Genomic DNA, 14237 nt, shown 5'->3' on the forward strand with positions numbered 1-14237 from the left:
GAGAGAGAGAGAGAGAGAGAGAGAGAGAGAGAGAGAGAGAGAGAGAGAGAGAGTGTGTGTGTGTGTGTGTGTTCTGTAAATCGAAAACTAATGAAACAACCGAAAGGAGAGGCTGGTGGCGGTCGTGGGCTGTCAGAAAAGGAGTAGGTGCCACGGGGGAGAGCTGGTCGGCGGCTTCTGTGGTGGCTGGTCGGTGGTTCGACGTCCCTCTAGGTGGCTACCGTTGAAGCGAAACAGAGGCTTCGGCCTTCACGTCCGTGGCTGCTGCGGCGTGTCTTCGCGGCTGGAGATGGTCCGGTGTCTTCTAAGGTGGCTGGTTGTAGCATCGGCGTGTTCTGAGCAACATGGAGTCGCCATGGTTGATGGTGGTTCGCGGCACGACATATTGGGTGCTCTGTTTCGTAAGAGAAAAACAGAGTCATTCTTTTCGGTCATTCCATGCGACGGTGGTGCGAAGTCTCTTCACCGTGGAATGCACGGTTGTGCATGGTCTGGACAGTGGAGTTGCCGCAATGGAGGTTTGCTGTGAAGCAAGGCTGAGCTGTGCAGAGTGGAGAAACTACTCATCAACTGAGTGACGTACGGGTTTGGTTTCCATGGTAATTTACGGAGAGGAAACAGCTTGGGCGGCAGTGGCTATCGATATTTATAGGCCTAGCTGGTTAAGAACCAAAAAGGAAAACCCTAGAGAAAAAGAGACGTGAAAGTGCATGAGTTTGAGAACGTATATCTCCCATGCAAGTTGTTGCCGTGAAAGTCGTAGGGATAGAAAGAAACAAGATTTAAATTCAAATCCAAAACTCTAATAATCTGATAAAAATAATAATAATAATAATATTTATGGCCTAAACTTAGGATCGGGTTGTTACAGTGGTCCTTCAAAGGGAACAAACAAAACGAGTACAACAATTTGCACAGCCGGACTCATCTAGTGCAACAACTGGTATTCAAAAGAGCTTGAATAAATATAACCATTCCCACCACCAACACAGCAGGCTTACATTTCTACCACAACAGCTAGGCCTAACATAACCTTTTCCACCACGAACAGCACAAGGTTGCACTAAAACCTAGCCATAAGTTTGCCATCAAAGAAGAGAGTCATCCACTACAGGGGACAGAGAACCCAGCCACAACCACACCAAGTTTTGAAAGCAATGCCCAGCACTTCAAAACGAGCCACCAACTAGCATACAATAGAAGCAAATCCATACAAGTACCATAAGTAAGAGCAGTCCAATAAAAAGGCAAAGGAGCATCCCACCTAGATCAGAACTACCAGAACTAATAAAGAACAACTTACTTTTCTAGAACAAAAGGCTTATTGAATATTGATATTTATTTATATTCTTTTTAATATTGAGAAGATCTTTTGTTTTAAATACTGAGTTTGTTTAACCCTTTATGACTATGTGTTAAACTAGTGGAGATGAAAATGTATTTTTTTAACACTTTTCTTCAAGATTAATAGCCTAAGTAAGCAACCAAGGATTTTATTCAAACTAGTAGGTTCGATTAGATTTTTTTGTTTGCCAAGAGCTACTCTTGTTGTTTATGCCATGCTTTCGCAAAAAAAAAATGATGTTTCTTCTCAGGTTTTCTTCAACTCTAGTATGCGTGGTTTATGTAGTTGAGATTGTGGTTAAATGAGGGATGTTTAAGAGCATGAATGTACTAAAGCTGCTAGCTGTCCATGGTAGTGCAGAAAATTCTGCTATGCACTCTGTTTTGGAGCTTCAACCAGTCTATTTCATCCCCATTTTTTATTTGCATCTTTTGCTCAACCAAAGTTATTTGTTTGTATGAAAAACTATTGAAAACAAGGGACCAAAACCAGCCATCTTGTGAGCTTTAGCTCTTCATTTAATTTGGTTCCAACAAGTTACTTAAAAGCTGTTAAATGCAATTTTAATGGTGAAAATTCCAGATTTTTTATACTTCCTTGTTCTCTTCCAATTCTAAGTAAATTCCTATCATTTGTATATTCTTAACCCACTATCTTCATATATCTTTCATGTAGAAAACTCAATGACCTTTATTGGAGAACAAGCATGCTATTTGTCATGTTCATGAATTCCTTTAGAATGCTTGAAATGAGGAGTTTTAAATTTTTGTTTCAGTGCTAAGTATGGAGAGAAGTTAAATGGGTTGAGGTTGTACTTTGTAGTTGATTTTCCCTAAGTGAAGAGGAGGTAAGGAAAATGCTTTGTAGTTGATTTTCCCTAGTTGGTTTATGTAGTTAAGATTGTGATTAAAACCATTACTCCTATAATTTTTTCCTTAATTTTTTATTTATTTTGTTTGTGTTATATTCTGGTATTGAGTTTAGTTCCGCTTGGAGATTGGGTTTTGTGTTTATATCTGTGTAGTTGCTAATTTGTTTATGGGTTGTTGATATCATGCATTTTTCAATTAAAGAAGTATAATCTATAATATTATTGTGGAAAACCAGGGGAAACATAAGTCGATCTCATGTGACAGTGCGCAAATTAAAGAAGTATAATCTATAATATTATTGTCACGTGAAAAAGAACAATTTTAAACTAAAAGACATGAAACAGAAACTTGAAAAAAAAAATACATAGAAACTAAAAAATAACTAAAAACAACAAAACAAAACAAACGAAATATAATTGAACAGAAAATTAACAGAAAAGGGGGGTCTCGATTTTACTATAGTATGAAATTCGGGTCTCAAATATACAAAACTGAAAGTTGGGGATCATCTCACACTACAACAAAAATTAATTTTTGTGACGGTTTGAAAATTGTGATAGTACCCAAACCGTCACAAAAAAGTATTTTCTATGACGGTTTGTGGAAACTATCACTGAAGGCACCTAAGAAATTGTATTATGTTTGAACGTATACATATTCACGTTAGAACGTTCCCTTGACATTCGAACGTGGAGGCTATTTATATGCGAATGTGGAAATTTTTGGCACCAACGTTTGAACGTTAGATTCATGTTCGAACATTAATTGATTTAATATTAAAGTGTGATATTTCAAATTAAAAAAGATTAAGAATTGAAGTGCAATGATTTAATATTAAAGTTAAATAAGCTAACATTAAAAAAGATTGATAATTGAAATTCAAAAATAGTAAATATATTAAATAATATTGTTCATTACATATGATAAAAATAAAGTACAAAATATTATAAAATTTCGTAAACAACACGATAAAAGTGAAAAATACTCAATACAAGTTGTTTACATATTTATTAAAATCGTTAGTCAATATGTTGACCTTTGTGTTTAGGATATCTATCCGATGGAGAATATCGGTGACAAAATTTCCAACACTCTATTCTACTGACGCGATCTTTCAGTCGATGTGTGCAATAATATTTAAGGTCATCACATCAATCCAAGCAGGCCGCGCATCTCCCATAGACGTACTCATCGGCGGCTGACTAGTACTCCCAATATGGGAGAGCAACACCGGGCCCAGACTGGGTCGAAAGAATAAGATCTGGTACAAGGTCAGGTTGACGTCGAGCATGCCCCCTCCCTTGTCCAATGCTCCGACGTTGTGTGGTCATGTCAATGGGACTCATCTACTTTGTCATCCACTCCTCCACTTTGGGTTGCACCCTCCGGGCCAGTAATGGCTTGGTAATAAGGACTCCATGATATGAGAGATTGTTCATAGAAACGACGCTCGCCTCGTAACAGATCCTCTAAAAAATATGAAGTGACAAGTCGATGGGCTCTCCTCGTGCCTCTCGTATAAGAAACTTGAGTCCGGCTAAATATGGCCTTATGTGCCACATGATCCACATTCGTTCTAACAATAAGATGCAACATGCAGAAAAAATGGAGGAACTGTCACTAGCTAAAGGAGGTCTTTCTATTTATCCGCTCTTGGTTACTCCCAGTGATGATGTAGAAATCCTTATCTCGACCATCATCGTCCTCATCAGTATCCTTAGCCTATGACCGTTCAACTGGGCTAGTAGATGATGTAGAAGTGCCTATATCTGAATCTACTCAGGATCCATCCCTAGGTTGAGCATCTCCTACTGTCGATATCTCATCTACGCGACGGATCCTCAGAAACTCGACGATGACATCGGCCAAGACCTTGAACTGAACATTGCGTACTGTCAAGGTGTGAGATGATGCATCCTAAGGCATGGAGCACATCCCATATAAAACTCCCGAACCATTGAGGGGTAAATGCTACCCCTCAATGTGTAGATACTCATCCAGTCTCTCTTACGAACACGTCTAGAATGCTCTTTTGCTCCCGTATGAGTTTGTGGAACTGGTTGATCATGACTTCTAGTTTGGACATCACTGTTCGAGCCCCGTTTCAAGACGTTTCCTGGCTTTTTCCTTCCCCTCCCCCCTTTTCCTAGTCGTCAGAAGATGAGCCATATCCTCAAAAGAAAAAAATTTGAGCAATATTAATACTATGATGCATATTATGTACTGTAATCTAAATTATTTCGGAACACGTTTGAACATAAAATATCACGTTCGGACGTTAAGCTTATACGTGCGAACGTTTTGATTTTTAAGTTCGCACGTTAATTTCCTCTAAGCATTCCAACGTAAGACGAGTTACATTTGAACATGATGGTTAAAATACACGTTCGAAAGTACAAAAAAAATACGTTCGCACGTGAGGAAACTCTTGAACGTATTTAATAATACATTCAAACGTACGTAACTATTAGTTTGAATGTATATTTGGCAAATATTTGGTTTTACATTCGAACGAAATCCAAATAACATTCACACGTAATACTAACGTTCAAATGTATGTGCCGCTCAAGAATTTGAACGATCATACGTGCGAACGTTACAAATGTACATTCGAATGTAAAATATACATTCACATGCACTCTCAATACATTCACACGTGCTGTAGAATATTTGAAAGTTATATAACTAATGTGTGAACGTGTATGTCGTCTTCCTTATTTGGAAGGTATAACGTTCAAACGTGAGAAACTAACGTTCAAACATTACGAGACAGAAATGACTGAGTTTACTCAGCCATTCCCTAACACCTCAAACACAATGAAAGTGACAAAAAAATCACAGTAGAAATGAAGTATACACTTCAAGAAAGTTTGCTACGATGGCCGTTTGGCCATTGGCAACTCGTGGTGGTCGGAAAATCAAGATGAAACTACGGCCACCAATGGGTTTCGGGAACCCCTGAAACCTCCATTAAACATAAAAAAAAAAAAAAAAAAAAAATCTACCTAAAGGTTAAAGAGGGATGCCTACCCCTTTTGTAATGTTTGTGGTGGAGTTTGACGGCGGCGACAACTGATTTGGCGGCAGTATGCGACGAAGGGGACAAGTATATATTTGAGAGAATTTGCACATTATGTAGTTTTGCGTTCGGACTGAAGCTCATATACATGTAACTTTTGAACGTTGGAAGTGTTAACGTGCGAACGTCACTGGATGAGTGAGAAAGACATCCGAATGTTTGAATTTTAATGTTTGAACGTAAAATACTTAATTCCCGTGATATGCAATCGTTACCTTATTACGTGCGAACGTTTGTCACTTAATGCTCGAGACATGGTGATCGTTATGTTGGTAAGTTTGAACGTCTCTGGAATAAATTTTTTATAATTTATACTAAATAATATATTATTTATAATATAATATAAGAAAAGTTGTTATATATTATATAATCTAATAATATTTTTATTGATAATTTAATTGTTATATAGTGTGAATATGTGATTATCGATCAAGAATATCATTACTATACTATATTTAATATACTTAATATACTATACTTATACACTGTATACTAGTATATATGTTATACTAGTACATAGTGCACTAGTATAGTATATATATTATATATACTAGTCTAGTGTTAATCTTTTAATAAAGTGTAATTAATAGTTAATGTTATGTACTAACATATTATAAGCTAATAATATATACTATACTAATAACACTATGTATTAGTATAAATGTTATGCTAATACATAGTGCACTAGTATAGTATATATATTATATATACTATTTTAATAAAGTGTAATTAATAACTAATTACACTTTACTAACATATTATAAGCTAATAATATATGCTATACTAATAACACTATGTAGTATATATATGTTATACTAGTACATAGTGCTCTAGTATAGTATTTGGACTATATAATATTCTAATATTGTTAATATATTAATAAAGTGAAATTAACAATTAGAATTATGTACTAACATATTATAAGCTAATAATATATAAATATAAATCACTATTGTTATATAAACTACTATTGTTTAAAAAATATATAAATATGTGAATCACGTTCGAACAATACAAATTTGAACAATACAAATATAGAGGCCTACCAGGAAGATAGAGAATGTATTAATTTATTTGTAGAGATAACGTCCCACCCATATATCTCAACCTATCCGTATTAAATGATCATTCAGTTCATGAAGTAAGTGAAGAAGAAGAAGAAGAAAAGTCCGAAAATGAAGTCGATGAAGAAGACGAAGAAGAAGATGACAACGACGAAGATGTTATTGGAGTTGATTCTGAAATAAGTATAGAAAATACATCTAGAGATGAAGAATAAAAGTATTAAATATTTTATTTACATAGGTGACAATACAATACATTTTTTATAAATTATTCCATACTAATTTTTTTAAAAATATCAATCATTTTCATGAATGCTATCAAAACGATAACGAAGAAATGTGTCTCCTCCCCAAAGTCCCGAACCCGTTCACGACTCCCCAACTGAGGACTCTGCTCCTTAAGAAGTTAATACACAGGAGACAGACAACTAGACGATACCTACCAGTAAAGAAATTTTTTGATAATTAATTATATTTCAATATTTTGGGGACTTTATTTAATAATTTTAGAAATATTAGCTGATGCCTTGTTACGTCGTAGACGTGGCTTAACACATGGCCTTGCTCTGGAAAGAAATAGAATGTATAGAAAAATCAAGGTCAACTTTCCTGATAACTTCACTGGAGGAGTGGCCTAGTTTGAGCTTATTCTCCATTTTATGTGCGATCATGGGGAGATGCTCCGAATGAGTTCAAGGATCACATTTAAAGTTGTGTACTAGTGAGTTTATATACGAACATAAATTTTTTTTAGAGATGCTTTGATTTCATATTTGTGATGCCATTCACTTCTTAAGATGAATTAGACCTCAATTTTGACCGCAGTGAGGATACGCGAACTATGAATGAGTTGATGGCTACATTATTTCGGCGTCACAAGAGATGATGCTATGATCACTTCAAGAAATTTGAGGCGTTGGAATAGGTTTTTCAGTCCTTTTTTCAAAATATGAAGTTAGACGATTGGAGGAGTGTTGTGATCTTTTTGCAAGTTCAGATTATCAGGTATTCTAGATTTATTCCCTATAAGTTATTTACATCTATATTGGTTTGATATATTATATTTAACATCATTAATTTCTCCTACAACACTTAAGTTCTATCAATGTACATAATAAAACGGCTTTGACAATCTACCATCGCGCTGACTCAAGGTCATTTCAACGTTTTGCCGATAAAATGATAATTAATAACTTATTAATTCTCACTCATTTTGATCATATTCTGTTATTTAAGTATTAACATTATTTTTTAAAATTACTAATGTGGCTTTGTTAGAAATGTGATGATTCTGAAAATTTCTCCTTCATTCATGTCTATGCTACTACTCACACTGATGAGCACAATGAGTGGGTTCATCCTATCGCTAAAGATAATTATGTAAGTAAAATTATTTTCTGTGAATAAATTATGCAACATGTGAATTCATATTATGTTTAATTCCTCATTTATTTTAATATGTTACTTATTGTGTGTTTTTGTTATAATTGTAGAAAAAAATGATTGAGATCCAATCAGCATCTGAGAAATCATTTCCTAGTGACATAGACATATTCATACAAGTGCTCAGGACCAAATCTGGTTTGGTAAGAGGTTTAGGACATTTTTTCAAGCATGTCGGTTCATCCTCCAAGACCTTGACTTCAGAAGTTAAAAATCTTACTAAAGATTTAAATGCACCACACTAAGAAATAAAGCAGATGAAGTCGAGACAGCAGGAGCTGGAGTCTTTCTTATCGCGATAGTCCAATTTAGAGATGCATTGAAGTCCAAGAGCAACAAAAGGACCACGACGAGAGAATACGCATTGAAGTCCAAGAGCAAATACAAAGGGAGATGATAATCCAGATGTAACGTATTATGTCACTTCAGCAGGATCGCAGTGGGCAAGGAAAGAAGAATAAATGATCAATATATCATTATTAGAAACTTTTATTGTCTATTTTTATAACTCTATAAGGCATTTTTGGTTGTTATATTATTAAAAAACATACAAATTGTTTCATATTACACCATGACTTAACGCTCGAATGTAAGACACTACGTTCTGACGTTTCAACCCACAAACAATCTAAACGTTCGAATAATTAGAATAGATACGTGCGAACAACAAACAAACATTCGAACGTTAAAATTTTTACGTTCAAACTCTTCTCCTTTAACATCTGAATGCTACATTCAAATGTCTCCGAGTTAACGTTCGAACATTGTTACTTTCGAACGTAAATATCATTCCTGCGAAGCAAAAACAACGAACGTCGATTTTTTGAATGTGAGTTTATACGTTTGAACACTACTTTCTATGACGAATTTTAATTGTCACAAAAAAAATTATCACGTTTGAACGTTACATCTCACGAAAGACTTCCAACCGTCATAAAAAAAGATTTTATGACGATTGAACAGTAAACCATCACAATAAAATATTCTATGACGCCTTTTAAGTGACGGTTGTTATGATGGTCTCAAACAGTCACAAAAAACATTTTGTGACATTTTGCTTATTTTTTGTGACAGTTTCTTCCATCACAAACGCCAAAATCTGTTGTAGTGTCAATTATATCTATAGTCGAAAAAAGCCAAGGCGAGCCATGAGCTTCATCATGGATGCATGGCCTGTTTGGAGTTGCATTAGGGGTAGTAGAAAATGTTTAAATATTCTCAAAAGGTTTTTAATGATAAAATTAGGTTGTTTGGTTGTTATATATTACAATATTTTTTTGTCTAAGAAAAGCTAAAATGTTTCTTTAAGGAAAAACATCATGGGCTTTTTTGAATAATGTGAGATGTAGTTCCAATTTTAACAACAACAAAAATATCCATACAACTTTTAGATAATTATATCTTTGCCCTTTGATCTTATATATCAGATGCACGATACTACGTCAAATGACATTTTATGTCATTTTTACTTCAAAAAATTCTTTTTTATATGAGTAATACTAGATATAGTCCTAAGGTGTGCAACTCTCTGCACACTCCCTTTAAAAAGAAAAGTGTGGTCTACTATTAAAAAATAATTTTTTTATGCAGGTCCCAGATTTACTGATTTTTTCAAAAAGAGGGCACAAAACTTACATATTCTAGAACTACAAATATTATTTCCCTTTTTCATATTATTTCCAAACAAATGTAACGTGTTTGAAATTACTTTTGATATATATATATATAGTTACCAAATAATAAATAATTTTTAATAGTAAAGCTTATTACTTAAACTCCACAACTAAAAGCCCTAAAACTAAAAGTTATATTACCCGCCACAATCTCAAACTTGCACATAGCCTCTTATCATATTTAATGAGAGAAGACTTGGAGGGATTTGAGAATTCTATATATTGAAAATATATTTGTTAGTTAACTGTAGTATGCTGCATATTTAGACAAGCGTTTTACATCAATTATACTATGATTTTAGATGATATGTTAGATCTATTTTATAATAAAATTATTTTATAATAAAAATTATTACAGTAAGTTTTATTTTTGACAAATGAAAAATCGGCGCAATAACTGTTGTTTCTTGTAGTATACCTTTTATGATGATTTAATGTCGTCATAAAAAATAGAATGCCAATCTTTCACTTTTTTCGGCGATTTTGAAAGTTAAAAAATCATTGCAAAAGACCACTTTCGCAATTGCAGCGATTAACAAATCGTCGTAATAAGTTTTTAATATGTCGGCGAGTTTTTATAGTATCAAAAAATGAAAAATTGTTGCAGAAGACCAATATAGTATTTGAGGCGAATATGTCCGTTGTAAAAAGTGAAAATCGCTGCAAAAGACTAGTTTCAAAATTTTATGTAAAAAGATCGCAATGATATAAAAATCGTCGCAATTTAAAGCTTTTTGCGGCAATTTTTTTTTCCAACAGGCATAATAAACTCACCGTAAAAAGTCTTATTTTTTTATGTGCACATTAAACTACATCAATTTATAAATTTATTGTTGTGGGATCTACTACCTCTTTATGACTATAGTAATTCTAGTATATTAATTGCCATTATAAGAACGATAAATTACATATTTGGACCCTTTTTTATAAAATGATTTTCACCACGACAGGCTTATCTAACCACGACACAAGACCCTGACATAAAAATCTAACTATTGATTAATTTGAGTAGTTTTCGGTACGGACACCTTGTATATATATCACCTCCTCGGCACTATTTGGTTTGTTAGATATGTAAGTTTAAAATTAAATTATCTTATTAGTAGTGTCAATATATTATACGATTCACAAACTCGATACGAATATAATACAAAATAAACGGATTAAGATCTGATATATATAAACATGTTTGAGTCAAAACAGATTGACTCAATAAGATAATTAATAAACAGGTTAATTACTGATCAATCTAAAAAATGACCTACAATCAATCCATATAACACGAATAAATTATATTTTTAAATTTTATAGACGATTAATTTTATGTCTTTTTTTATTATTGGGAACATGATCTGATATTAATGTATTTGCCTACATGATTATATCTCAAACTATTAATTTTTTTTGTTAATATATAATTTTATCTTATGAAAATATTAGTTATCATATATTATTAGTTTGGATATTGATAATAAAATATTTTATCTGCTGAATCTAATTATAATTATAAATTATTTATATAGTTATTATTATATTATATATAAAATAATATTAATTAAATTAAAAAAATAAATATGCAAGTCAACTCCATTTATTTATATCAAACGAATTAAACGAAATATTGAACATGATTGAAATGTGTTAAATCAGTCATTTTCAAGTTAACTAAATAAAAATTATTAAATAGATTAAACAGGTCGGATCACCTGTTAACCAAAATGGTTGGATTCAGACTTTAAAGTCTCACCCGGCCGTTTAATTATTTCTACTCTAGCTAGCTAGCTAGCTAGTACCTTAATTAATCTCGACGTACGAAACAGTTTGGTTTATTTAACGGCTCTTATAGGTACAACCACTCTTATAACAAGCTGATAATATTATCCGTTACCAGGCATTTATGTCGTCCATATATATTGATCGCTCCATTTTTTCTTTTCGTTTTTGTTTAATTTCTAAAGGAGTAACGCTATTAGATATATTCTTAAAATATATAAATCTCGTATATTTTATTTAAAAAATATAAAATTTATTATTAAAAAAATAATTTTTTATATAATTTCTAAATTTACCTATTTTTTTAGAGAGTGCAAGAGTTACACATCTAAAAACTATAAAAATTATTTCTCTTACTAATAATAGGAAAATGGATAATACTATTTAGTGTCATAATTTTGTCTCTTCATTTTGAACGTTCATATATTTTATTTTATGTTTTTATTGATTAAAAAATTAATTATTAGTGAATTCGTATATTTTTAAATATTTAAAAATAGTTTAAAACATATTTACAGGAAAAAATAATATAATTTCGATTAAAATTTTGAAAAGGCAAATTCATGGAGCTTAGTAGAACACTTTTGACAAGTAGAAATTAATGTTTTGGATTTTGTATTTGGGAGTCAAAAATTGTCCTGAATGAATTTTTTTTTTTATTTAGTAATTAAGAAAGTGTTTTTTAATATTTTGTAAATTTTTTTTATTTTTTTTAAATATTTATGATAATTAAAAAAATATATGAAAAAAATAAATAAAAAATTAAAATTTACTTTTCAGAATAACTATTCGAAACATTTTTTTCGAGAAGTGTCGAACGCATATTGATGTCTATATAAGCCGGTATCTTGTCTATCGTGCATGTGCGTACCCATCTCATTAGTCATTATCATTATAGCTGCTTTATTAAGATATCGATAAACAATGGCCAGACGTCCTACTGCTTTCTTAACTGCTCTTATCTTTCTGGTTTCAGTACTGAAACCCAGCCTGGTGGTCACGGCCAGTACTGCTGGTATTCCCGATTGTCAACCAATCGTCGCCGGTGATACTGACCGGATTCAGTTTGCTCTCAATCTTGAGTTCCTCGAAGCAGAGTTTTTCTTGAGTGGTGCAACTGGTAGTGGACTTGACAGCATCGCTCCATCTCTGGCTAAGGGTGGTCCTCCTCCAATCGGTGCTAGGAAGGCCAAACTAGATCCTTTAGTCGCTAGAATAATCGAGGAGTTCGGTTATCAAGAAGTTGGTCATCTCAGGTACTACTTATCAATAAGAAAGCACTGATACGACATGATACTTGTTAAGTTTTAAAAGTATTCTCAGATTTATTGTGGTTTGATGCCTTAATTTGCCTTTTTCCGATTTGCTGGAAACTTAAACCCTTTATTAGCAGTGCATGAAGGGGTATCCATTTCTTTCATCATGTAATTATCGGTTTTTTCATGCATTCATGAAATTATTGCTGTTGTTAGTTGATTAGAATGTCTCTTAATTTAACAGATCGATGATGATTTTTCAGGGCTATAATTACTAGAATAGGAGGGATTCCAAGACCACAGCTCGACCTCAGCGTTCAGAATTTTGCAAAAGTATTTGATGATGCAGTCGGTTTCAAATTGATTCCTCCATTTGACCCTTACGCTGACACAAACCGCTATCTCTTAGCATCGTATGTGATCCCCTATGTAGGATTAGTGGGTTATGTTGGCACCATTCCAAATCTTGGCAAAGCAACTTCTCGAAGTGTAAAAGTCTTACCTATCACTATCGGAGATCTCTGCAACAGGCATGAATCCATTAAATTCTAAGTATATATGTCTTTTTGGTACGCAGTTGGTTGCTTCGCTTCTGAGCGTGGAGGCAGGACAGGATGCGGTCATAAGAACACTACTGTACGAGAGAACCAACCAAACTGTGCGGCCATACAACCTTACGGTGGCCGAATTCACAAACCGTATCTCAGGGCTTAGGAACAGGCTGGGCGCGTGTGGCATCAAAGACGAAGGCATCCTGGTTCCTCTATCGCTTGGAGCAGAGAATCGTACGAACAGTAACATCCTGGCTGCTGATCCTAATTCTCTTTCATATGCTCGGACGCCACCGGAGATATTAAGGATAGTGTACGGAAGTGGCAGTGAGCATAAACGTGGTGGGTTTTTCCCTAATGGTGGAGGTGGGGAAATTGCAAAGAGGTTTCTTCCCAAAGCTAATTAATTAGGAGCTTCCTATAGTTCTGGTCGGGTTGGGATGCTTTCTAATTGGTAGTTTTATACATTGCATGGTATGGAACCAGCTGAAATTTACAATAAAGAATCAATAAATTGATGGTTAAAAGGAATATATCATTAAATTAATGTTTGTAGTTTCTACAATATTGTAATTACGAGCCATCAAGAAATAATCCCAATATATTATATTTTGCTGAGTAAATATTTAACACTACCTACTATATATATTTATGTCAATTGTATTAATGTTGCTGCCGTTGCGTATATACATATAGGAAATGGTTAAAGAAAAAGTTGCCCACCAAACGGTCGTTAATTAAAATGATCAAATTTTTAAAACCATTTGTTGGAAGTTTTATGTTATATATTAATATGAGTAATAATACCTATCGATTTGTGTATAAAATTAATGCACCGGCCGGCCAGAATCGTTGAAAGTAGCTATTTTGTTCATATTTCCTTGAAAATCGATCTCATAATGGGTCCAATAACATTTAATGTTGTCCAAAATACATAATTAAATAGTAACAATAAATAATCTCTAATTCAAAAGTTATCTATGACTTGAGTGTTAGTACAAGTGAAGTTGATGATCAGCTGGGGTAGATCACGTTAATTGGTTTTTCACGGAAAACAACATGTCTTGAGATAAAACAATGATTAGTGGCAATATCTAAGAGCTTGTAACTCTTGATACCAGAATGGTATCTAAGGAATATACATTATTTGCAAGCTCTAGGGTCTAATTTGGTTTTAGACC

The 14237-nt window shown here is 33.3% G+C and overlaps 1 protein-coding gene across 1 annotated transcript; it reads left to right on the plus strand.

The window, feature by feature from the left end:
• The first annotated feature begins 12113 nt into the window (after positions 1-12113).
• Positions 12114-13589, plus strand: LOC108984122 (desiccation-related protein PCC13-62-like). Its single transcript, XM_018955956.2, has 3 exons — positions 12114-12505; positions 12769-12994; positions 13083-13589. The coding sequence occupies exons 1-3, from the start codon at positions 12174-12176 to the stop codon at positions 13461-13463; spliced, it is 939 nt and encodes a 312-aa protein (XP_018811501.1). The 5' UTR covers positions 12114-12173; the 3' UTR covers positions 13464-13589.
• Positions 13590-14237: the final 648 nt, after the last annotated feature.

Source organism: Juglans regia, chromosome 11, assembly GCF_001411555.2.
Source record: "Juglans regia cultivar Chandler chromosome 11, Walnut 2.0, whole genome shotgun sequence".
Lineage (NCBI taxonomy): Eukaryota > Viridiplantae > Streptophyta > Magnoliopsida > Fagales > Juglandaceae > Juglans > Juglans regia.

What these genes read in the sequence shown, in the direction of transcription:
- LOC108984122 (XM_018955956.2), top strand. Translation starts at nt 12,174, where the DNA reads ATGGCCAGACGTCCTACTGCTTTCTTAACTGCTCTTATCTTTCTGGTT. An exon ending in CAAGAAGTTGGTCATCTCAG is followed by an intron (nt 12,506 to 12,768) that starts GTACTACTTATC and finishes ATGATTTTTCAG; the next exon opens with GGCTATAATTACTAGAATAG. An exon ending in GCAAAGCAACTTCTCGAAGT is followed by an intron (nt 12,995 to 13,082) that starts GTAAAAGTCTTA and finishes TTTGGTACGCAG; the next exon opens with TTGGTTGCTTCGCTTCTGAG.